Source organism: Somniosus microcephalus, chromosome 14, assembly GCF_052327205.1.
Source record: "Somniosus microcephalus isolate GS21.2 chromosome 14, FLI_Smic_1.0, whole genome shotgun sequence".
NCBI classification, from domain to species: domain Eukaryota; kingdom Metazoa; phylum Chordata; class Chondrichthyes; order Squaliformes; family Somniosidae; genus Somniosus; species Somniosus microcephalus.
The window spans coordinates 9,306,180-9,332,957 of record NC_141000.1 but is presented as its reverse complement, the minus strand read 5'-3'; the positions used below and the strand labels follow the sequence as shown (position 1 = coordinate 9,332,957).

General features: G+C 43.9%; 1 protein-coding gene across 1 annotated transcript in view; it reads right to left on the bottom strand.

The window, feature by feature from the left end:
- The window catches only part of ltn1 (listerin E3 ubiquitin protein ligase 1), a 145,640-nt gene that overhangs the window by 111,638 nt on the left and 7,224 nt on the right, over positions 1 to 26,778 (bottom strand). Inside the window, exons 3-9 of the mRNA XM_086006213.1 lie at positions 26,320 to 26,418; positions 20,479 to 20,709; positions 14,510 to 14,562; positions 7,367 to 7,547; positions 5,000 to 5,173; positions 2,436 to 2,626; positions 335 to 482 (exon numbers count right to left, since the gene is read on the bottom strand). Of these exons, the coding sequence (XP_085862339.1) occupies positions 335 to 482; positions 2,436 to 2,626; positions 5,000 to 5,173; positions 7,367 to 7,547; positions 14,510 to 14,562; positions 20,479 to 20,709; positions 26,320 to 26,418 (1,077 nt within the window). The remainder of the gene's footprint in view (positions 1 to 334; positions 483 to 2,435; positions 2,627 to 4,999; positions 5,174 to 7,366; positions 7,548 to 14,509; positions 14,563 to 20,478; positions 20,710 to 26,319; positions 26,419 to 26,778) is intronic.

Below are 26,778 nucleotides of genomic sequence, written 5' to 3'. Positions count from 1 at the left end.
GTTTCCTGTACCAGTGACCAGATTCTTTGGGCAAAAGGGAAAGACATCATAGCCTGCTCCTTGTGGCTAAACAGAGTGCATACCTACTCTCAGGCAAGGATATTGTATGGTTCAAGGAAACTTGAAAAAGGGAATGGAATGAGAGAAAAAATCTTTAACAGAAAAAAGAAAAATCATCATGGGTGTCATGGTGGCACAATACATTAAAATGCACAATGGTGTTGATTGATGGGCTACAGATTTCAATTTCCATACTCATTTGAGCTTTCAATCTCGGCAAGTCAATTCTCGGCACTTTTTAAACAAATGTTGTTCTTTAGCTTTTCTCATATACCTGATCACTTATGAGCATCTGTTGGAGCTTCTGCTGATCCTCATCCTTTCCCAGATTCTGGTGTAGAATGAAACGCAAACATTCCATAAATGCAGATACAATTGCTGAACTCTCAGAGCAGCTCATCAAGGCACGCTCGCTCAGTAACCTAATCAAAAATAACAGAAGAACTTTTTAAAATCACCTGAGAAATGAGTTCTCAAAGTTGTTGCTACGAAAAATTGTAAACAATTTGTCCTCAAAAGGAGTTCCTTATGTATTTAACCTTCTACAGGAAACTCTTTTTTATCTGGCACCGACGGGACCGGCGTGGTGCCGGTTGATCAAAAAGTCCGGATTACAGAGAGGTATACTTACCAAGGTACGAGAGCCCCGTACACGGCCACAGATGCAGGAGCCCCGGTTACACGGCACTTGTGCAGGAGTCCCGGTTACACGGCCACAGATCCAGGAACCCCGGTTACACGGCCACTAATATAAAGTAAAACTTACCTGAACCTACTCCTGAATTTCGCCGGTTAAGAGAGGTTTCCGGTTATTTAGATGCCGGTTAAAAGAGAGTTTCCGGCAAACCACTTTTGGGTCACGTGATTAAAAAGGTAACAAAATGAGCTTTCTGAGAGACATGATAAGGCATTACATAAACGCAAGCCTTTTTTTCAAAATCAGTGTCAGCATTAGAAAGGGGAAAGCATTAAAAATTCACAAGGTGTCCTTTGATGAACTTATTTTTGAAGTTATATTCAATTACCCTTTGATCACAATCTACTTTGATCAAAACCTTGCTGCAAGTAACAATTATACAGTCTTGGGCCAAAGCCAAGTTTATTGTTTTGGAAACAAAGAGTTGAAACATTGTTATTTTAAGAGTAGTGAATATAATCCTACCAAAAATATAAACCTTAAAGGCGAATATACAGTGTTCAGAAACCAGTGGAGAAACTGTTATATTCAGAGCCACATCATACGTAGCTAAGATATTCAGAGTCAAATTATGAAGCTTCTAATTTCCAACGTATAGCTCCTTCCCTAATCACCATCGACTGACCATTCTTCTTAGGGGGAGGGGACAAGGCAAGTTAAATGGAGATGGCTCCAAAATGCACGCCCAGCTACGGAAGATTGCAACTATGTCAACTTTCTGCAGTAGACTTGGTAATCTGAAACTAGCACTCATAACTTGGGAGTGTTGGGCTTTTTCTCATTTGGCTCCAGATGAGCTGCAAGCTAATGCCCTAACTAGTTCCGTGGTTGTACAGGAAACTCTTTTTTTAGCCGGCACCGACGGGACCAGCGTGGTGCCGGTTTATCAAAAAGTCCAGGTTACAGAGAGGTATAGTTAAAAGGTACGAGAGCTCCGTACACAGCAACAAATCCAGGCTTCCCTGTTGCTTAGCAACAGCTGCAGGAACCCCGGCCACAGACCAAGTGTCCCTGTTGCTTAGCAACAAGTGCAGAAACCCCCGATTACACAGCCACAGATCCAGGAACGGCCACTAATATGAAGAAAAACTTAACTAAACCTACTCCTGAATTTTGCCGGTTAACCGAGATTTCCGGTTGTTTGGGTGCCGGTAAATCGAGAGTTTCCTGTACCTGGATAAACAGTGGGAGAGTTCTCAGTGGTGTGTGCCAGTAAAGTGTGTAGTTTTAAGTGTGTGCAGGGGGTACTGCTGGTTCAACTCCAGCAGTACCCTTCGCACACATCTGAAGAGTCCTAAGCCTTGACTGTCAGAGGCAGTCCTGTAGCATAACAAGCCACACATGGCATTACAAATGTCACTTTTTGTGTTGGGGCTGCCCAAACTCATTTCATTTAGGACCCTTACAATTCACAGAGAAATCAGGCTGGGCTGGACTTGAATCCAGGTCCTAGAAATGGGCAGTGTGCTAACCCATTGTGCCACCCTATTACCCCTTGTTAATATCTATCTGGTCTTTTCCAGAAATCTGTATTCCAGGACTTGTATTTTTTTTTTTTAAAGTAAAGCACCATTTATGTTATGGAAATCACCCCAGAGCAAGCTGTTTTAGTTAATAGCAAAATAGTCTGCATCATGGTGAAGTGCTTTAGTGATGGGAATTAATAAACAAATCATACCCTTTGCTAAAAGTACTGAAGAAAATGGTGAAAAACTCCATCTTTGATCCAATTATTTCTTCGGGTAACCTGCTGATAAATGGTAAAAGGCTTGGATAGACAACAGTAGCCAGGCCACGGCCACCTTCTTGAAGTACTGTCCATAGTTTTGGCAAAACTCCTTTCTTCGCATTTACATGAGTCCAGCATTCCTAACAAAAACAGGAATAAAATAGGGCAGTGTTACTAAAATATCACACTACTGGATGGAAAACATGTGGCTAGATTTTCATGGTGAAGGCGTGTTGGGGGCGGGGGCCTCCGAGGGAGTCCGGGTTTCCCGCAGGCCCTGCCGACTTTAATGGCAGGGCCTGATTTGCATGCCACAGCCTGCCAGATTGAGAGGTTGGCTGGCTCTGGGTGGGTAGGCCTGCGGCACTCAGCCGCACAGAGGGAGGGAGGGATCGGGGGGCCGGCCGGAGGAGCACGGGGGGGGGGGGGGGGTTGCTAAGGACTGGGGGCGGTTGGAGCAACATCAAGGCCAGGTGGCAGAAACATCGGGGGCGAGTGGCAGCAACATCTCGGGCCGGCATGAGGAACATCAAGGGCCACAGGTGGCGGCCGGAGGAGTGCCGAGGATCGCGGGGTGATGGACTGCAGAGTGGCCGGAGGAGCAAAGGGGGGGGGGGGTTGCAGAAGATCGGGGCCGGGAGGAGCACAGGGAAGGCTGGAGGAGCAGGTGGCGGGGGGGGGGAGGTGGGGGCTCATGGAGACATCAGAGGCCTGGGAGCAGGGGATGGGTGATCGGAGACCTCGTGAGGCAGTGGGGAGTCCTGGGGATGGGGGTGGGGGGTGATCGGAGGCCTCATGAGGCAGTGGGGAGTCCTGGGGATGGGGGTGGGGGGTGATCGGAGACCTCGTGAGGCAGTTGGGAGTCCCGGGGATGGGGGGTGATCGGAGGCCTCGTGGGGTGGGGGTGGGGGCGGTCTCCGATCATGGGGGGTGGGTTAGGCAGGGATGCAGCAGTCCTCACCTTGTTGTAACTGCCGGGTTTTACGAAGTGGGTAAAACCTGACCAGCTACAAAATGGAGGTTAAAGAGGCATCCAGCCTCATTATATTTAAATTGTCGTCCCACCTCCTGACGGCAGATTGGTTGCCCGCCCCCGTTAAAACCAGAAGTGGGCGGGATCAGGTCGGGATTCCAATTTAACTTCCCCCATGCTCCAAACCCACCCGTTATTTTAGGTTAAAATTCCCATGAAGTCAGTGAAATAAACCTCTGCACGACAAATGGATACCAAATTATCTACGATATTATCTTATGGCACTGATCTTAAATAGAACAGAGAAGGATACGACTAGATTCTCTACATATGCCATTTCCTGAATTTTTCATAGAAGCTAATGAAGATGTCCCATCGTCATTTACTTGAATTTTTAAAAAGCTATATTGCTTTAACATAAACAATTGCCTGCATTGTGATGGTGGCTACGAAAATTGTTGGTAACAATGAGTAACTCAGTGGTGAGAAATCAATATAATGTCCGACATCACAAGTGCAAAATTACAAACTGTGATGCAAGAGTGCAGATTACAAGCCTTTGAGGTTGTACGCCATTCCATTCAGCCTAAATCAGCAACCAGGAATGAGGATAGAATTGAGGCTAGGGTGTGGACTTTTTAGCAAAAGCTGAACAGATTCACATCTGGAAGACATTTTAATTAAAATGTTGTGAGCCCCAAAGACAGTTCTTATCTATCTCTGCCTTCAAAAAGTCTACTGAAAACCCATCTCTCCAACTGTGGCTTCAGTGTCCTCTCCCCCCAAACCACTCAATGTTCCTCTTTTCCCAGCTGAGTGCCCATCTATCCATTATAAGGGACTCAGAAATTTATTTTACACAATTTGTTACTGTTACTCAAGACTGTCTGAGGAACGTTTTCACTTGGGGCAGGGGCAGTTGGGACAGAAGGAAAACAAAAATAAGTAGTCTTTGTCGGACAGGCTAATTTTTCTCCACTCCCCTGCTCATCTCCTGAAGGCATTGACTCCTTGCTAAGGTACTGTTCAATAGACAGCAGTCACCCTATGGTCATTTGATGAGGTACCATTGTTCATATGTGAGCTAGAGAAAGTGCCAAAAGCCTACGAGACCAACAGGAGATTCACAGTTGAGCATAATACCGTCGTCATCTGATATCCACACATACGTAATTCCGGCAGCGGTCACAAGACAATGATCAGAAGAAGCAGCCCTGGCAAACTTCCCCTCCCTAGCCCAGGGGTACTGAGACTAACTGGAGCATCCCTACTGGTGTCCCAGACGATATTAACACTCAGTACAGACAAAAAGGGGGGCCTTCCCGGTCTGCATGGCTCAACTACCCATTACCTTAACCTGCTGAGTCACTGGGGAATCCCACAGTCTCAGATTGAACAATGCGTCTTTGCTTTAAAATAAAACACCAATCATAACTTCAATAAAACAATACATTCAAGTCGTTTTCTTCAATGCTAATTTTTTTTATAATAAGACAATACTTCTCGGTACCCAAAGTGTCTACTTTAGGCTTCACTTTACCTCAATGCAGGTGAGAACGTAAAGTGCCGCTGCCCAGACAGAGGGGCATACTACTGGATCCAGATCATCTATGCTCAGCAGCACAGCTGGGCACACTTTCGCAGCTTCAAACTTCATCAGCTCAGGCAAATATTGGCAAAAAGCAATAATCAGCTCAAAGAAAGCGGAACGGATCTAACAAAAGAAAGAACCAAAAAAGCTATAAGTATTTTAGATTCTGACTGTTTCTATCAATGACATTAACATTTATACTTTCCACTCACAGGGCACTAAATGGTTGAGTCTGATCTACAAAGGTCAAGTGGGCAACAACATTTACTGTGTAGTCATCAGGTTATATTATTGTGAATGAAAGTTAAAAAAAGGAACAAACTCTCATGTACAATTAATTTTCCTGTATCAGGGAGCCTCATTTCCCTCAATTGTCCTACATCCCGTGATCATCCGGTCTTGTTCTGGACTGAATGTTCTAAAAGTACAGTTTTCTTTAAGTTAGAAAAAGATGAAGTAAAATTTTGGCAAAATGAAGTCTAGGCAAAACAAAGTGATTTTTTTTAAAGATAAAAACAGTTGTTGATGGAAATAAGAAGTACACACTCTTCCCAAGTCTCTGCTACTGCCAGTTGACATCATGCGTCCTCCTCCAGGCAAGAGGCCAAAACAGTCAGTGATTTGAACTTTGGGCACTGTTAGTTGCAGTCCTGTGTGCAGAACTGGTCCTGCCATTTCTCCTCTGCCCGCATACCCTGAAGTGGTCGAGTACAACACATCCAACAACTGGACCATAAAAATGGCATAACTCATCTAAATGGAGGTAAATTCAAAGCTAGGCATACTGATTGGAAGCCCAGTGTCCTTCTACCTTTAATGGAATCCTTGAAACAAGTGTTTCTATGAATATTGGTAGTACAGGTAGACTACCTTTTATCCGAACTTCCGAAAACCGAAACCCTCTAAAAACCGAAGGTTTTTTCGTTCAGCGTAAGTCGTGCGCACGACATGACCAGAGTGGCGCACGACCCCGACCCCCGCCGACGACCCCCCGCGGACCCCCGCCGACCCCGACTCCCACCGACCCCCACCGCTGACCCACCCCCGACAAATTTCCCAGTCTTATAAAATACCTTCCGAAATCCGAAATTTTCCGAAAACCGAAACACGGCTGGTCCCGAGGTTTTCGGATAAAGGATAGTCTACCTGTAGTATATATTGGCACGGATTGGCCGTCATACCGCCTTTGAAATAGACCTCAAGTTCGGGATATCTGCGTGCGCAAAATCCAGAACTTGCGAACTGTCAAGGTACGCCTTGACAGATGATCCGCACTACCTTGGAAATTCCAATTGCTGGCGCAAAGTTGGGCTATTTGCCCACCAACTGCCCAGCAATTACTGACGTTTTCCTTACGGTTAGTGAAAGCAGGCGCAGGAGCCTGTTTAACATCTTAAAAGAAAATCTATGTACATATATTGTGTACGTTTTGGTGGAGGAAACTTTTTTTGTCAGTCAAGGATCATTTTAATTACTCGGGAAGTTGAATAAGAAAGTTAAATAAAGTGAACATCGATCAGATTTCAGTGACCAGTTCTGTCCTTTCAACTCAAAAATTAAACAACATAACAAACAATAGAATGCATTTATAACAAGGAAAATAGATTTATCTATTACCAGTCTAAATGAGGTCTGAATAATATATTTTAATGCTGAAAATAAACATTGAATATATGGCTGGGAATCTCTTTCTGAAGTTCAACAACATTACTTGTTGGAGATATAAAACATTGTTAGACCGTTACTGAGTATCATAACAGGGAGTTGTATAGCTAGGGACTAATAAATTGAGTTTGGATGAAAAAAATAAAGCAAAATTATGTATGCGGGTTATTTCCAAAATCTAATAGAAGTTGTACAGTGAGGATGATTGTGAAAATGACCTGTGACAAATCACTGCACTTTTGATGTAGTCAAAAACTTTAATTCACATTGAACTTTGCTGCGACACGTAAACCTCTTCAAGATCAATCAGTGTCCTCTTAAAACCTATTTATTAAATGGTCGAATGTGTTAGTCGCCACTGCGGGAAAACATTGGAACCAATTTGAGTGCGTCTGAAAGGATTGTTAACCATTCTGGTATCACTTCACAATAAAATACAAGTTTTTAAAATGTTTTAAAAAGTTTTTTAAAGTTTCGTAGCTACGCCGCCGATCGCAATCTTTGGGCTAATAAAAATTTGGAAAACGTTTCAATTTGAGAACTTTCACACTCTTGAGGGGCTCACAGTTTCTCATGTAATAGATGCTACTATTAACTTACTGCAGCAACCAATGATATTTTGCTGTATTTCAGAGAATGGTCAACACAAACCTGTGGATTTTTATGTTTGCTGTATTTCCAGAACTTGGACTGCGATAGAAGTTCCATCAGTCTGTCCTTCAGGACTATGCTCTCATTTTCAGGTAGAAGGTCAAGTAGCTTCTTCAGAGCCAATAGTGAACTGGTAACAACCCTCAAGTATTTGCCTTCCCTTTCTTCCTCTGGAACACTTCTAAGATTGAACAGCAATTTAGAGTTGTAAATTTACGTTAATCGCTGGGGGTATTAAAAGTCATTAGCTATGTAAAACTACACAATAATCACCACACAATATCCACAATTATATTTTTCAAAACCAATACTGTTATAGTAGCATATTTACAATACAGAATTCAAAAGAGCGGTCTTCTATGTTTACTTTTGGCCTCATCTTCCACCCTTTGCGGGCACCAGTGTACAGGAAACTTTGTGCTATCCGGCACCGACGGGACCGAGCTGTTGCCGTCCCATCAAAACTGCCGGACAAACCAGCGGTAATGTTGAAACATACGGAGATTTTGAGCTCCGTATCTGGCAACAAACCCTGTTGCTTAGCAACAGCTTCTAAACAGTCGGGCGTACCTTGCTGAAGCTGTTGCTAAGCTACAGAGACGCTTGCGAGACCTTGCAGAGCCTGACTGGTGGAAAAAAAAGCAACGAAAAGAAAAAAAAACCTAACGAAACGGCTCCTGATTTTTGCCGGTGGCTCGAGCATTCCGGACAGTTAACCTCCGGATAAACTAAAGTTTCCTGTAATAAGCCACATCATTTGCAAATATCAAGTGGTTTATTTTCCTAAGTAAGCATGATGATACGGTTGAATAATTTCAACAAACATCTGATTTGATGGTTTAACCTTCCACCACCAGCAAGTAAAAACTCAGTGGAATTAAAAATGTGGTTACTGCAGCAAACCTGTCTAAGGTGCCATTGCATCTCAAAGTCCATTACACAAGGGGGGGGGGGGGGGGAAATAAGCTGTGTGTCAGCACACAGGATAAAATGTTATGGTCTCAATTTAACAGTTTTTTAAAATATAAAATGCAAGTAAAGAAAAAAAATTGAATTTATTTTCTAATTTAAGAAGCCAGTTTATTTTGATTAGCAGTGTATAGGTTACTAAGGAAAATTCATCACAAGATTTTTTTTATAGTACAGGTAGACTACCCTTTATCCGCACTTCCGAAAACCGAAAACCTCTAAAAACCGAAAGTTTTTTCGTGGAGCGTAAGTCGTGTGCACGACATGACCCGAGTGGCGCCAAACATGACAGGAGTGGTCCGGGAGCTCTGCCTTTCCCTGTGAGCAGGGCAGAGGGTCACAGAGTTCCCTCCTGGGTAGGAGATTGCAGGCCGAACCGGGCAGTGTGAAGGAGGTACCGGGAGAGTGAACCCAACAACACAGCGGCCCGTCCGATAGCTGCAGCGGCCCGTCCGATAGTCTTTTCTTCCCCCCCCCCCTCAACCCCTGACCTGATTTGCGGGCCAGCTTAGTGTAGGAGTCAGCCGATATCCGGCTTTCCCACAACTGGCGGCGGCAGTCGAGCCCCAGACCCCCGCTAAGTCAAGGAATTCAGATACGGAGCAGGGGGAGCCGGAAACCTCGATCTAACGGCAGAAATCAGCAGCCATTTTGTTCGTTTTTTTTTTCTTCCCCTAGCATTTTTTTTAAACAGTCAGGCTGTGGAAAGAGTCTCTGTAGCTTAGCAACAGCTTCAGAGACGCTTCCAAGGCAGGGCCCGAGTGTTTACGAGCTGTTGCTAAGCAACAGTGTTTGTTGTCAGATACGGAGATGAAAATCTTCTGAAATCCGAAAAATTCCGAAAACCGAAACACAGCTGGTCCCAAGGTTTTCGGATAAAGGATAGTCTACCTGTATATGAACCTCCCCAGTAAGAAAATAAATAGGTTTTTTTAAATCAACTTTATAGCAATTCTAAAAATAGACTGAAAATTGAAAACCAAAAAAAAGCTAAGAATATATTTCCACCAGAAGTAGCAAGTTTTCTTTAATTTCACTTAGTAACACTGAAATATATAAACCCATTCTAACCTTACCTCATCAGTACTAGAATAGTAAAACAGTGAAGTCACAATTGAATAGATTGTTGCATGGATGTGGAACTACACAGTGATACTCCAATAGGCTGTGCCACAGAAAATGCACATGTTGGTTCACATCCATGTATTACAATCGCAGACGAACCATCAGGGAAAGACATGAGATGGTGACTATACAACTTATTCTCATGTGTGTCCGAACAACAGTTCGACAGAAACAATGACAGAAACCTGGGAGTAGCTTACTCCCTATCCTCTTTTCTAGAAAATGGCATGCATAATCAGAAGAGGCATTAGGGAGAGGGAAGTGGAAGGAAAGGAACTACAAGATGGGAAGTGAAAAATATGTTGCGCGATCAGCTTACCAGCGTACAGGAAGAGTGATATATGTATTTTTTCCCCCCCTTACAAAAATCAAGTTCATGGATTATGAACCTTGGCGGATTTGGTGACCAAGGGGGTGCGCTGTGACACCATCGACTGTGTTCAGCAAATTTTGTTTACGTTTTGTTAAAATTATGTGTATACCTAGTTAAGAACATAAGAAATTGGAGCAGGAGTAGGCCTTGCAGCCTCTCAAGCCTGCTCCGCCATTCAATAAGATCATGGCTAAACTTTTACATCAACTCCACTTTCCCGCACTATCCCCATATCCCTCGATTCCCTTAGTGTCCAAAAATCTATCGATCTCAGTCTTGAATATACTCAACGACTGAGCCTCCACCGCCCTCTGGGATAGAGAATTCCAAACATGCACATCCCTCAGAGTGAAGAAATTCATCCTCATCTCTGTCCTAAATGGCCGACCCCTTATCCCGAGACTACGAGCCCTAGTTCTAGGCTCTCCAGCCAGGGGAAACAGCCTCTCAGCATCTACCCTGTCGAGCCCTCTAAGAATTTTATTGGAGTAATTATTTGCACGAAACAAATTTGAGTCATTGTGCATGTACACTGTATGGGGGCGGAGCCTAAAGACCGTCCTACCACCCACCGAGCCGCGCATGCGCTATTGATCCTTGATCCGATCGCGCATGTGCAGTGGGATATATGAAAAGGCCGGAGGTGGGGCCTGCCGAACCACGTTGCCGAGCCTGGAGCCTCAGCATAAGCCCAGAGCTGCTGCCCTTGCTACCTGCCTTGTCTGGAGCTGCTGCCCGCCTTGCCTGGAGCCTGCCAAGCCTGAGCCCGGAGCTGCTGCCCGCCTTGTCTGGAGCTGCTGCCCGCCTTGCCTGGAGCCTGCCAAGCCTGAGCCCGGAGCTGCTACTCTTGCTGCCTGCCTTGCCTTGCCTGCTGCTGGACCCTGTTGAAGCCTGAGCCTGCGGGAGCCTAAGCCCAGAATATTGTGTGCGATGATTCTGCTAAGCAACAGGCTGAAGCAATGTCCTGTAATGAGATATTGGTTGTACATTGATTGACAATTGCTGAAATGCAGATGTCTTTGACGGTAGCAATATCCAAATTAAATTTTTCATTATTATTTCACAAGCAGCTTCCTTCAGTGGATATGGAAAAGTTGCCTTGCGTGAATTATTTAAATATCGGCCTTGTCTGGTGTTGGTATTATAATGGTGTGTTTTTTTTGTGAGCTTGACAATACTGATATAACCCACAACAAAAAAATGGCAAAAATGTAGAACAGTGGAACAGTTTGTGAAGATTAAATAAAAGGATTATTTGCTTCGAAAATACACACACACGCACGCACACACGGTCTCTTCATTCAGGAACTTGTTGGGGGGGGGGGGGGGGGAGGGGAGAAAAGAGGAGAATACCACAAACTCACGGGGGGAGGGGGGGGGCGGTGATGGGATGGTCAGGAACTCGGGGGAAAGAGGTCAGGAACCCTCGAAGGAGGGATGAGAAGGTCAGAAACTTGTTGGGGTGGGGGGGGAAGGTCAGAAACTTGGCGGGGGGCGTCAGGAACTTGTTGTGGGGGGGAAGGAGGTCAGAAACTTGGCGGGGGGGGGGTCAGGAACTTGTTGTGGGGGGAGGGAGGGAGAGAAGGTCAGAAACGTGCGGGGAGGTCGGGAACTCAAAGGGGGGGGATGAGAAGGTCAGGAAATTGTTGGGGGGGGAGGGGAAGGTCATAAGCATGGGGGGGCGGGGTGGAGGTCAGGAACTTGTTGGGGGCAGGGAGAAGGTCAGAAACTTGCGTGTGTGTTGTTTGGGGGGGGGGGGGGGGGAGGTCAGGAACTTGGGTGTGGGGAACGGGGTGGCGGAGAAGGTCCTAACCCCGGGAGGGTGAGCCCTGTCAACTCTCTGAAAGCAGTGTTAGCACTGTGAGCTCTGGAGCTTGGCTGTCACAATGAATGGATCAAATTAAATATTGCAAAGATCTTGATTACTCAAGCAGGCAGGATCTAATTACACATTCCAGATTAACAGCTGGGTGTGTCTTGCCCTCCAAGGGGACCAATCAGAAATCTAGTCTTGTCATCCAAATGGACCAATCAGAACTTTGGTGTTGCAAATAGTTACAGCCGAATTTTATACGTTTCAATGCAATCACCTCTCTTTCTTCTAAACTCTAGAGAATATAGGCCCATTCTACTCAATCTCTTATCAAAGGACGACCCTCTCATCCCAGGAATTAATCTAGTGAACATTTGCTGCACCCCCTCTAACGCAAGTATACCCTTCCTTAAGTAAGGAGACCAAAACTGTACGCAGTACTCCAGGTGTGGTCTCACCAAAGCCCTATATAATTGCAGCAAAACTTCCTTACTCTTAAACGCCAACCCCCTTGCAATAAAGGCTAACATACTATTTGCCTTCCTAATTGCTTGCTGTACCTGCATGTTAACTTTCTGTGATTCGTGTACAGGGACCCCCAAATCCCTTTGCATCCCAACATTTACTAGTCTCTCACCTTTTAAAAATATCCTGATTTTCCATTCTTCCTACCAAAGTAGATACTTCCCCACATTATACTCCATCTGCCACCTTCTTGCCCAATCACTTAACGGTCTATATCCCTTTGCAGCCTCTTTACGTCCTCCTCACAGCTTACTTTCCCACCTAGCTTTGTATCATCAACAAACTTGGATATATTACACTTGGTCCCCTCATCTAAGTCATTGATAAATATTGTAAATAACTGAGGCCCAAGCACTGATCCTTGCGGCACGCCACTAGTTACACACCGCCATCCTGAAAAATGACCCATTTATTCCTACTCTCTGCTTTCTGTCCGTTAACCAATCCATGCTAATATATAACCCCCAATCCCATGAGCCCTAATCTTGTGTAACAACCTATTGTGTGGTACCTTATTAAATGCCTTCTGTAAAGCAAAATATACTACATCCACTGGTTCCCCCTTATCTACCCTGCTATTTACACCCTCAAAAAACTTCAACAGATTTGTCAAACACGATTTCCCTTTTATAAAACAGTGTTGACTCCGTCTAATCATGTTGTGATTTTCCAAGTGTCCTGTTATCATGTCCTTAATAATAGATTTTCCCTACTACTGAGGTCAGGTTAACTGGCCTATAGTCCCCAGTTTTCTCTCTCCCTCCATTCTTGAACAGCAGAGTACATTTGCTACCTTCTAATCCACAGGGACCATTCTAGAATCTAGGGAATTCTGGAAGATCAAAACCACTGCATCCACTATATCTGCAGCCACCTCTTTTAAAACCCTAGGGTGTAGGTCATCAGGTCCAGGGGATCTGTCGGCTTTTAGTCCCATTAATTTCTCTAGTACTTTTGCTTTACTAATATTAATTACTTTAAGTTCCTCACTCTCATTAGACTCTTGGCTCCCCACACTTTCCGATATGTTTTTTGTGTCTTCTACTGATGAAGAAAGACAAAATATTTGATTAACGTCTCTGCCATTTCCTTATTCCCCATTATAATTTCTCCTGTCTCTGCCTCTAAGGGACCCACGTTTATTTTCACTCTCTTCCTTTTTACATACTTGTAGAAGCTCTTACAATCTATTTTATATTTCTTGCTAGTTTACTCTCATATTCTATTTTCTCCCTCTATCACTTTCTTGGGTATCCTTTGCCGATTTTTAAAACGCTCCCAATCCTCAGGCTTACAACTCTTTTGGCAAAATTGCAAGCCTCTTCTTTTAATCTAACACTATCCTTAACTTCTCTAGCTAGCCACGGTTGTACCACTTTTCCTGTGAAGTTTTTATACCTCAAGGGAATGTATATTCGTTGAGAATTATGAGTTATTTCTTTAAATGTGTGCCATTGCTTATCTACTGTCATATTGTTTTAATTTAATTTCCCAATCTACCTCAGTCAACTTATACCTCCACAATTAGCTTTATTTAAATTTAAGACCCTAATTTCGGACTTAACCATATCACTCTCAAACTTAATATGAAATTCTATCGCATTATCACAGAAAGAATCACAGAAACCCCACAGTGCAGATAGAGGCCATTTCGGCCCATCGAGCCTGCACCGACACATATCCCACCCGATCCCCGTAACCCCTACACCAACACATATCCCACCCTATCCCTGTAACCCCATGTATTTAATCCCCCTAACACTAAGGGTCAATTTATCATAGCCAATCAACCTAACCCGCACATCTTTGGACTGTGGGAGGAAACCGGAGCACCCGGAGAAAACCCACGCAAACACGGGGAGAATGTGCAAACTCCACACAGACAGTCGCCCGAGGCCGGATTCGAACCCGGGTCCCTGGCGCTGTGAGGCAACAGTGCTAACCACTATGCCACCGTGCTTTCCCCAGAGGATCCTTTATTATAAGATTACTAATTAACCCTGTCTCATTACACAATACTAGATCTAAAATAGCTTGTTCCCTAGTGGGTTCCTTAACATATTGTTCTAGAAAACTGTCTCGAATGCATTGCATGAACTCGTCCTCCAAGCTACTTTTGACAATTTGGTTTGCCCAGTCTATATTTTATTATAATTGTAGCAGTTGCTTTAGCAAGAATAACACTGGAATTATGCTCAAGGTGTGTTTCTATATCAGAATAATAGACTTTTATGCATCTGGGAGTCTGTTTATATAGGAATATACACCTTTAATCCCATTACTGCCAAATTCCATAATATTTTTTTTTTTTAAATTGTCTCCAAGCCAAATAACCTACTGTGGGTCACTGAGGGTCTCTGGAGTCTCCTTCATGATGTTATCATACAGAATCTGTGAAACAGAAAAATTACAGCTGTAATTACAAACTACATCTTGCATCAAAAGAAACCAGACTACAGTTTGACAGAGATGGCAACACTGGATTTGTTGCAGGAATACAAGTAGTTTTAGAAACTAAGCTGAAGAACTACATTTCTATTTTACTTTCCTGCAAATCAATTTCAATAGGTGACCAAAAGACATTGGCCCTGAAATTAGGGTCGGGAGCTTGCCGCGCGTGCAAGCCCCCGATCTGCACTCACCCTGCGCGCCGACATCTGAAGCCCGGGCCTGCTTGCATTTCCTGTGACAGGCCCGGTTCAGCTGTCGGCGCGATGTGCTTACCTGATCCAGCGGCGTAGTTAGTGCGATGTGCCGGCTGGGGTCAGGTGAGCACTGTGCAGCCAATCAGGGGAGGGGAAACTCATTCATGAGTTTGACAGTAAGAGCTGTCAAACTGATGAAAACTACGGGGGCCCAAAACACTATTTAAACTTTAAATAAAAATTTTAAAAACATCCCAATCATTAAATTAAGTATAAATAATTTTAAAAAATAATTTAAACAATAATTTTTTTTTTTGAAAAAAATAAATTTTTAATAAAAAAGGGTCTAAAACTAAACTTACCTTATTGTAGATTCTTTAAAATAATAAACCTGTGGGAAAAAAAATTCTAAATTGCACTAAAACACCACTTACCTGTAAAAATAAATACTTACGTGTGCTTTTTACAAGCGTAAAGACCGGAGGCCTTTACACATGCGCAAATCCCCCAAAACAGAGGAAATCCAAGACGCACGCGCTGCCCCCTACAGCGCACGCGCTAGCCTCTTCACCTCTTGGGTTAGAGGAGAGGAAATGCCGGTTTTCAGCGCATGCGCTGTGCATGCTGAAAACCAGCATTTCCTCCGGCCAGACGCGTGAGTACCCCTTCCGTACTCATGCGTTTGGGGAGGAATTTCTGCCCCAGTGTTTTTACGACAACTAGAATGCACATACACTTAAAAAAACCTAGATGATTGGAACTTCTCACTCTCCTTTGCATTTTTATTCTGAAATATCATGTCCTGATGATACAGGAAACTTTCGATTTACCGGCACCTAAATAACCGGAAATCTCGGTTAACCGGCAAAATTCAGGAGTAGGTTCAGGTAACTTTTATTACTTGCCTTCCTCGATCTGTTGCTGTGCAAGGGTGTGGCTGCAGCTGTTGCTAAGCTACAGAGACGCTTGGAACTTGTGGCCATTGTTCTGAACCTGTTGCTAAGCAACAGGGTTTGTTGCTTTATACGGAGCTCTCAGCTCCGTATCTTTTACTATAGCGCTCGGTTATCCGAAATTTTTGATGAACCGGCACCACGTCGGTGCCGCATAAAAAAAAGTTTCCTGTACCTTCGGTGGAACTGGCTTGGAGGAATTACATTGATAGGCAGTTGAAGTGAAAGCATCCAATTTAGTGATGATCTCTATTCATGTTAATTAATCTCTTTCATACTGCTGGACCAAATAATTTGCATCTAGTAATTGCATAAGAATGTATCGTTGTAAGAAAAATTGATTTACATTTCCCATTTGAAAGTGGCATCATTAAGTTGTTCAGTGGCATAGGATACTGCTGCATAGATAATAAGATACAAGTTCACTCTCGTGGTTCCTCACATAGCAAACTCTGATCTCTGCCATGCACCAAATGGAGAGGAGACATCTTCTCAAGAGGGGGGGAAAAATAATTGGTTTAAATTATGAATCAAGTAACGAGTAGCCATAAGCCACCTAGGTAGACCTTGTAACTGAACAGATCATAATTCTTGGCTAATAAACTGAGCATGTGTTTTTTTTATTCATTCATGGGATGTGGGCATCGCTGGCAATGCCAGCATTTATTGCCTATCCCTAATTGCTCTTTGATACAACTGAGTGGCTTGCTAGGCCATTTCAGAGGGCAGTTAAGAGTCAACCACATTGCTGTGGGTCTGGAGTCACATATAGGCCAGACCAGGTAAGGACGGCAGATTTCCTTTCCTAAAGGACATTAGAGAACCAGATGGGTTTTTATGACAATCCAGTAGTTTCACGGACACCATTACCGATACTAGCTTTTTATTCCAGATTTGATTTAATTAACTGAATTTAAATTCCCCAGCTGCCGTGGTGGGAATTGAACTCAAGTCTCTGGATCATTAGTCCAGGCCTCTGGATTACTTGCCCAGTAACATAACCACGATGCTACCGTTCCTGTGTTGCAGTGAGTGAAGAGGAGATTAAAAAAAACTTAACAGGCAAATGCATCTAACAAGAGAAGGGAGATAACTTGGAGAAGTTTTATCTACTAAGGTCTTCATAACATTGTTATAAAGGGAGATATCTGTGCACTTGCTAGGATCTTTCAGTTGCCTCTAGTAACTGTGTTTTATACTTCTAAAAACAGACATTTTGTAAACTCCTTCTTACAGGAAACTTTCTGGTATCCGGCACGGATGGGACCGACGTGTTGCCGGTTCATCAACAATTCCGGATAACCAAACGCTTTAGTAAAAGATACGGCTACAAACCCTGTTGCTCAGCTTCAGAACAATCGGCACAAGTTGCAAGCGTCTCTGTAGCTTAGCAACAGCTTCAGCTACACCCTTGCACAGCAACAAATGGAGTAAAAAAAGTAACTAAAAGTAAAAAATGTTACCTGAACCGACTCCTGAATTTTGCCGGTGGATAGAACGTTCCGGTTATTTAGGGGCCGGTTAATCGAAAGTTTCCTGTACATGATTGGGACTAGGAATAATCACTTTTCTCATTCAAAGAAAGAAAGAACTTGCATTTTTATAGCACCTTTCATGCGTTCAGGATGTCTCAAAGCATTTCACAGACAATGAAGTATAGTACAACTTTTGAAGTGTAATCACGGTTGTGTAGGCAAACATGGCCGCTAATTTGTGCATGGCCACATCCCAGATAATCTGGGGTTTTTATGGTGGGAGTTGGTTGAGGGATAAATATTGGTGTGCTGACCAATATTTATTCCGGACACCGGGTGAACGCCTCTGCTCTTCTTTGAATAGTGCCGTGGGTTAAGTAGGGAAAATCACCCATGGGATCTTTTGCATGCACCCGAGAGGGCAGATGGTGTCTCAGTTTTACAGCCCAACCAAGACGGCAGCTCAGTCAGTGCAGCATTTCCTCAGCCTACAGTATGTGCTCAAGTCTCTGGAGTGGGTCTTGGACTCGTGCCCTTCAGACTCAGGGGCGCGAGGGCTACCACTGAACTAAGGCCAACACCTATGGATTACAAGGCTCTCAAAAATAACATTCTAGGTCTATTGTCCTTAATTCCTGGCATTAGAAGCCAAATTCACATTCAAAGCACAATAATATCTAGTTTATTGCTATAATATAAAACATATACAATTAAAACTATTTTTTTTTTGCTCTACATTGTGCAGGAAATGCAGTTTATCAATTAATGCAACAATTAACTTCTGTCTATGTTTCCTTTTCCTTTTTAAGTGCCATCAGAGGGGTGTCCCCTGCCCCTTGATCCTTAGTTAACTGTCTAAAAGATGTGTATAAACTGCATTGTTTTGGACTATCTTCTCACTGTTTCCTTTCTTGAAGATCAGCCATGATCTTATTGAATGGTAGAGCAGGCTCGAAGGGCCGACTCCTATTTCTTATATTATAATGTTGAAAGTTTTTTCTTCATGCTGGTTCCCAATTCTCGTTGTACAATAGCTGGTTGACATCTTTAGTGGGTCATTCTTTCCTTTCTAACTGCACATTTTTTCTAGCAATTCCTTTATGCATTTTGCATTCTTCCGTCAGCCTTTTGTATTTATTTTCGTAATTATAGAGCCTCATGACATCTTTGGCAAAACAATTTCAAAAACACAAATGAATAATTCATATAATCTTTCCGAGAAGTGTTTTTAAAGACTGTTAATTTCTTATCCCAATTTTATTTCCACCATTCCTTCCCTGTAAAATACCCTTATTCATTCCCAATCAAAATGATGTAAGAAGTCACACAACACCAGGTTATCTCCACAATCAAAATGATGAGCACCTGTTTTCAGGATCAAACAACCTAACACCAGCCATTAATGGGTTCTTGTGACTGATGCAAATCAACTTTCAACTCTTGGTTTCTGACTGGAACTTCCCTGGACAGCTTCCACCGAGACTAGAATCTTATGTGCCTTCAGGCTAAAACACTCTGTGGGATTGCTAAAGAGCCATCATATTCTAAAACCGTAAAGGAGAATAATTCTCAGTGTATGACGTCGGCTGGTAATTTAAGAAACTACTGTCCACTTATATTGTAAGGCACTGACTTGAACCAGCATGAATCGGAGTTTAAAAATTTCAACTCAGCAGGAAACATAGTTACTACAATCGAAATTTAGAATTCTAATTTTCTGCAGTTCCAAAATTCAGAACTTATAGTCTTAAATAGTCAAAGGATCAGTACATTTATCACCCTTTGACGTACTGCTCTTCTAACTTTGGCTTTTTGTGCATCCTCCCTCCCTTCGCCCCACCATTGGCAGCCGTGCCTTCAGCCGTCTAGGTCCGACGCTCTGGATTTCCCTCCCTGAAGCGCTCCGCCTCTGTCTCCTCCTTAAAACCACCACTTTGACCAAGCATTTGATCCACCCGACCTACTATCTCCTCCTTTATCTCAGCATCCATTTTTGTCTAATTACATCTCTGAAGTGCCTTGGGATGTTTTTCTATGTTAAAGGCGCTAAATAAATGCATGTTGTTGCTGGCTTATTGTCAATCGTTGTTTTGCTGTAACATCTAATTTTGCCAATAGATGGCACTGTAATCAAATCTTTTTACATCTTTTTGTTAACCATTTAAAAGTTAACTAAAAGTGAAGCTGTAAAAGGGAAACAGTTTGGTATAAAACATAAATTTAAAACTCAATTTGTGTACACACTGGGAGCATGGGAATTAATCGGTAGATTTGGAAATATTGGAGATTTCTATGAAGCGTGTCAGGTCAGTGCTAGGGAATAGAACATTTTCTCATTTGTTCAATGCGTCAGCATCAATTGCTTTCAGATCAGGTACAGCACAGTTAGATGCAGGGTAAAGCTCCCTCTGCTATAGTATGCCATAAGCCTAACCTCCTAAGAATACCCTCTGCTACATTAAAGTGATATTTTTAATTTTCCCCTTATGGTCTCTCAAAGATTCATAATTTAGGGTCAATTTGTGGGCTCACACCCACAAGGACCCGAGTTGCCAATACGCAAGCTTATTTCACACAAAATCTATCCAGCCAGAACAAGGAGACTTTCATCCCATCAGCATGTGCTGGATTGAAACACAGGTCCCAAAGGTTAAAAGCAGTGTGCTAAATCACTGGATAATCCAATGCGGACTCACCCCCTCTCTCCCCTTCCCCAACCTCCACCCCTCCCCTCCCCTTCCTCAACCTCCACCCCTCCTCTCCCCTTCCCCAACCTCCACCCATCACTAGAAATATTGTGGATTAAATGTTGTGGTTAATTGACATTTTGGATTGGGGTTAAAGGAACAAATGCTATACACTCATTTAATTGTTGGGTCTGTTATGCTACATTAATGGCCTTGTTCATACAATATACATGAGAAGGCAAGTGAAAATGAGCAACAAGTAGAAACAAATCTAAGCAGTTGGTGATGGGTAATGTCTAATATTTTGCTGTATCAAATGTGTCATAAATTAAGAAAATCATCGACCTGTGGTAGAAAGTCGTTTAACTGCACAGAAAAAGCATTACACCACAATATAACAGGTACTGCTCACAATTCCAGCTAAAATATAGAAGCCATATATCAGTAACACAACATTCTGTATAATTCCTAAAAGGTAGCCATTTAAAATCTAACAAGCAATGCCAGTAAGGAAGTTTTTTTTTTTTTTTTTTTTTTTTTTACTTACACTCATAATTTCTTCTTTGCAAAAAGCCACAGCTTCTGGCTGCTTATTTAGTGGAAACGCAACTTGAAATGCTACTTTGGCTGCGGAGGCTGCGGGAGTGTAGGTATCGCACTGAGCAATAAGCCAGTGCCCCATAATACTCTTCAAATAAGGTGCTAAGTTACGCTTCACTTGAAGGATGAGCGGCTCAAACGCCTGCTGAACTGCTTCTCGAACTCGACGGTCATGGTCCTGGGTGGGGGGGGGGGGAAATTAACAACAAACAGAAATTGTCATTACCAAGTTTAAGTATTTCTCTGACATGTTTGACCAACAATGAATAAAGGTTGGCAGCTAGCAATAGAGGGTGAATGTCTTTTCTTCTGTACCTTAAGCACTATTCAACTAGTAACATGCCTTTACTACAGAAGGGCATTATAAAAAGTTTCAACCTCACTTCACCAACCAACCTGAAAATGTAACAGATGTAAAAATGTTAATATGTGGTTTTCTGTTATTTAAATATCATAAAAGCATTTCCTCACCTGCACCCCTCAATGGACTGAATTTTAATGGGGAGCGCGGGTGGGGGAGTTCTGAAGCAGTCAGGAAACCCGGGAGAAAAAAGAATTTAATGGCAGGGCCTGATTTGCATGGGAAGCCTCTGTTTCCCACCCACAGCCAGCCAGATTGAGAGGCTGGCTGGCTGCGGGCGGGTAGGCATGTAGCACTAGACCGCAGAGAGGGAGGGAGGGATCCGGGAGAGCATGGTGGGGGGCCCAAAGGAACAGGGGGGTTGGGAGGGTCAGGTACGATTGGGGAGCCGGGAGCTGCACGCATGGAGGGGGGGGGGGTTGGGGGGAAAGAGGTTGGATGAGGATCCGGGGCCAGGAGCAGCACGGGGGAGTCGGAGGAGCGGGCTGGTGGGCGCGCGGTCAGCAACGATTGGGGGCCGGAGAAGGTTGTGATGAGGTGGGGTTTTGGCGCATCATCCGAGGGGCAGGAGAAGCACAGGGGGGGGGGGGGGGGGCCAGACAACATCGGAGGGCTGGAGGAGCATGGTGGGGGGTAACTTGGAGGCCTCGTTGGGGGGGGGGGGGGTCTCCGATCATGGGGAGTGGGTTAAGTAAGGACGCTGGATCCAGGAGGTAAGTGTAAAGGCACTCAGCTCCTGGATCCAGCAGTCCTTGCCTTACTTTAGCTGGCGGGTTTCACGAGGCCTGTAAAACCCGACCAACGAAAGTTCAATTCAAAATGGAGGTTAAATCAGAGGCTTCCAGCCTCAATACAATATTTAAATGGACAACCAGCCTCCAGGGAGCGGGTTGGCTGCCCACCCCTCGTCCCACCTCCGTTCAAAATCAGAAGTGGGCGGGTTAGATGCAGGTTCTGGTCGGGATTCAGATTTTTAACACTTTTAACTTCCCACCGACCCAAACCCATTCGTTCTTTTAGGTTAAAATTCCCCCCCCAATAGGTCAGCAAGTTTATCCAGTAAGTAACTGAACCATACAAACTAAGAACATCACAGATACAATCTTTGGTTTGTGTGAAGTTAGCTGATCTCAACAGGGGCATTATAATTGGTCTACATGGCCCTGAATTAGGTTGGGGAATCACCCAAGGTTTCCACTCCTGCTCGCTACCCAGGTACATCTGCTGCAAATATGCAGTGTGAATGTCAGGATTAGACTCAGCCATGATATCCCAATAGTTGAATAGCCTATACACTCAGTGTTCAGGCTCACATGCAAGAATTTCCACATGGGTGCAGTGCTAAAGGTTGACGGACACCAATGGAACAGTATCACAGCAAGACATTTATACCTTCAAAAGAAAATGGGAAGGGAAAAAAATGAATGGGGTAAATTTAACTTTTTAAAAATCATGAAGTAATCAAATATGATAGAATGCAGAGGCATCTAGCGTAATTTTATCTACCTCCATCTTTTCTCTCTTCCTAGTTGGGTCTCCTGGTTTTGTGCACTGGCCGCACTAAGAGGGCAGGCAGATAACTTGCTTGAATCATAAGAAATAGGAGCAGGAGCAGGCCATTCGGCCCTTCGAGCCTGCTCTACCATTCAATGAGATCATGGCTGATCTTCTGCCTCAACTCCATTCACCGGCCCTATCGCCATATCCCTTGATGCCCTTACTAGTCAGAAATCTATCGACTTCTGTTTTGAATATACCCAATGACTAAGCCTCCACAGCCCTCTGGGGTAGGGAATTCCAAAGATTCACCAGCCTCTGTGTGAATACATTTCTTCTCATCTCAGTCCTGAATGGCCTACCCTTTATCCTGAGGCTGTGGCCCCTGGTTCTAGACTCCCCAGCCAAGGGAAACATTCTCCCAGCATCCACCCTATCAAGCCCTGTAATAATTGTGTATGCTTCAATGAGATCCCCTCTCATTCTTCTGAATTCAAGAGAATACAGGCCTAGTTTACTCACTCTCTTCTCATACGACAGTTCTGCCATCCCCGGAATCAATCTTGTGAACCTTCGTTACACTCCCTCTATGGCAAGTATATCCTTCCTTAGGTAAGGAGACCAAAAACGTACACAGTACTCCAGGTGTGGTCTCACCAAGGCCCTATATAATTGGAGTAAGACTTCTTTACTCCTGTACTCAAATCCTCTTGTAATGAAGGCCAGCATACCATTTGCCTTCCTAATGGCTTGCTGCACCTGCACATTCACTTTCAGTGACTCATGTGCAAGAACATCAGGTCCCTTTGAGCATCTGCATTCCCCAATCTTTCACCATTTAGGAAATACTCTGCCTTTCTGGTTTTTCTACCAAAGTGGATAACTTCACATTTATCCACATTATATTCCATCTGCCATGTTCTCGCCCACTCAGAGCCTGTCGAGATCCCCTTGAAGCCTCTTCACATCCTCTTCGCAACTGACACTGCCACCTAGCTTTGTATCATCAGCAAATTTGGAAAAGTTACATTTAGTCCCCTCATCCAAATCATTGATATAGATTGTGAATAGCTGGGGCCCAAGCACCGATCCTTGCGGTACCCCACTAGTCACAGCCTGCCATCCTGAAAAAGACCTGTTTATCCCTACTCTTTGTTTCCTGTCTGTTAACCAATTCTCAATCCATGCTAGTATATTACCCCCAATTCCATGTGCCCTAATTTTGTTCACCAACCTCTTGTGTGGGACCTTATTGAAGGCCTTCTGAAAATCCAATCACCAAGAGATGTGTAAGAACAGTCAGGGGTACTTGCTGTCATTTTAGGAAGCATTGAGTCTCTGAGCTGTGCCCCGACAGGGCAGCCAAGATTGACAGCTTGCCATGAATAGAATTGCTGCTCTACCATACTTTGACACAACGGCCCGGAATTTGCAGTGGGCAATGACGGCGAACCGTCAGCGCTCATCGTCATTGCCCCGATGAAACTGACTGCAACTTCAGGATTTAGCGCACGTGCACCTAAACGTGGAAGTCCCGGTCAGTCACTCACTCACTGCTCCGACACAGGCTGCGCTGTGGACGTGCCCACCACCCCCCATGGCCGGCAATCAGTGGAACTGATGAAAACTTGGGCTTTTCCATGTTAATATCACTGTTAAATACCCCATTAGGTGTAACTGGGGTTTTAACAGCATATTGACTGCTAAACAACTGTTCTGGCCCTGCAAAACTAATTTTTATATTTGTGGAAAATTACAATTTTAAATAATTTTTTTAAAAGTTTGTTCTATCTTATCTCCATGTGAAAGTCTCAATCTTTATTTCGTTCTCTGTAACATTTTTAAAAAGTGAGAATAAAAGCTGCTTTTTATTTCCTGATTTGCTGTCTGTGAGAATTCTTCAATGTGATTGGCTGCTTAGACAGCTTGATGACATCACTCTGGAATCCCCTATTCACAGCGCTACACAGAGCCCGCGAGATCTCTGTGGGCAGCTTTCTTAGAGGTCAGCGGTGGGCGCTTTGCCGCTGACTGCAAATTACAGACCAATCTTTTGCAGCAACACAAATCGGCAGATATTGTAATCCAAGGGATCTTTCCGTTAGAATTTACTCAAAGCATATCTTTGTTTTCGAATGCACAGTAAATGTTGAAATTTCCAGCATTTGAAGTGATATTACCTTTACCAAACAATTTCAGAATGGCCTTACCTGTGACAAGTATGATTCTTACAGTAGAAGAACAGAAAGATCAAAGGCAGTAGATACATAGGGGGAGAAATTCGGTATCGCCCATTTTGGGGCGCGAATATTGGCCGGGCGCAAAGTTTAGCTTCTGGGGCTAATTATCGCCTCTGACTGCAAAATTCGCCTCTATCGCCCCTGGAGGTGATTTGAGCGTTACACACCTCTCTAATGGATAGGCCCAGGGAAAGAGCTCGACACTTAGGAACCTCAAAAGTGGCGCTGAGAGCCAAAACCAAAACTTTTGCCGACAAGAAAAGGCAGGAAGCGCCCGCCTTTAAATGGCGCTCCCCCAGCCCCTTCCCGAAGGGAGCGGGCTCTGTGGAAAAAAAGCCGGGAAGGGAGCGGGCTCTGTGGAAAAAAAGCAGAAACATTATCGATATCAGCTTCCAGATTGATGTGCACAACTTCCGGTCATTGGAGCCTGCGCAGTACGCTTCTGCGCAGCTTCCGGTCGTTGGCAGCAGTCACTCTGTTAAGTATAACAAGTATAGAGGAATGTAGTATGTGAGTAACAAATTTGGACTTCGGAACAATGTAGTTACATAAGAAATGTTCTTAAATTTGGAATACAACACTATGCTCCCTTGTGTGGTGGATGTGAACTACGGTAATATTAGACATTGTCCATGTTGCTTTTATGAAAAAAATTATGTTACTGAATACTGATTTGCAGATTCAATGGCCTCGATATCAACCGCACCACCCCCCAGCCCCACCCCTAAAAGACAGGCTGCAGAGGGTTTGGAGGAGGGTTTAAAAAATTTAAAACAGGGAATGTGTCCTCAAACCGTCGCTTGCGCGCCCTTTGCCGTTTTTGCAACGGCAGATTTCATGTCGTGCAAGCATCCCGCCGTGGAGAAGCGGGACACTTATAGAATGTACAGCACAGAAGCAGGTCATTTAGCACAACTGGTCTATGCCAGTGTTAATGCTGCCAGTGTTAATGCTGCATATAAGCCTCCTCCCACCCCTCTTCATCTAACCCCATCAGTATAGCCTTCAATGCCTTTCTTTCTCATGTGTTTATCTAGCTTCCCCTTAAATGCATCTATGCTATTCACTTCAACTATTCCTTGTGGTAGCGAGTTCCACATTCTGATCACTCTCTGGGTAAAGAAGTTTCTCCTGAATTTCCACTTCATTAACATATTTAAATCAGGCTCCCACAGTGCAATTGGGAGCCAATTTAACAGTGGCTATGCGGATTCCCGGGGCTCGGGAAACCGGCAGTAAAAGGGAAAAGCTGGCGGCTCAAAAGGCGAGTGCTCCTCCGGCCCCTCAACGAAGCCTAGGCCTCACTCCTGCCAATTGCAGCCGCTCTCTCCGCCGACCTCCCACCCCCTCCAAGCACCGATCTCTCGCTCCCTCCCAATTGCCAGGGACCATCCTCAAAAGTCCCCAGCTACGACCTCCTGCGGCTGGTTTTCCCACCCAACAGCCGGCCAGCCTGTCAATTTGGCCAGCTGCCAGGCTGGAAACGGAAGAAAAAAATTATAATGAGATGCTGCCGTTAAATTCAGCAGGACCTCCACGTCCCCGGTTCTTCCTCGCACTACAGCACCCTCCCTGCCTCGCTGTAAATATCGTGGCCCATGTCCCAGCTCTAGGCACTGTAGATTTCACTTATTTGATTGCATCTATTCAGTCTAAAATTTAGGGAAAAAAGAACTGCACAGAAACTTACCAAAGAAATTTTGCAGTAGATCCTTGACCAATAAGGAAGAACTCCTTTTATATTCTCAGGGTCTTTCTCTTTGCACATTGTCCCAAACTCTTGTACAGCCTTAGAAGAAATAGTAAGTGTTTCTTGAGTAACTCAAGTATTAGAAAAATCAAATCCCCACCACACTGAAAAAAACACTAGCGGATTCATAATTCCAAAGAACAGCATTCTATGCAATAAGTGGTGTATCGAATATGATTTCATACTTAACTTTTAAATGAACTCTATGTACCGTATTTTTAAGTGACAGGTAATCAGTAATTCCAGAACAGCTTGAAATGGAAAGCCTAATTCACAATCCGTCTGCCTTGATGCACTCCAAGACAACTTCAAACAGAAAAGTAAATATAGCATTGTTGTGCTATCTCATGTACCGCTCAAAACTCAACTGAATACAAGACTAAAAAGCTATCACGGAAC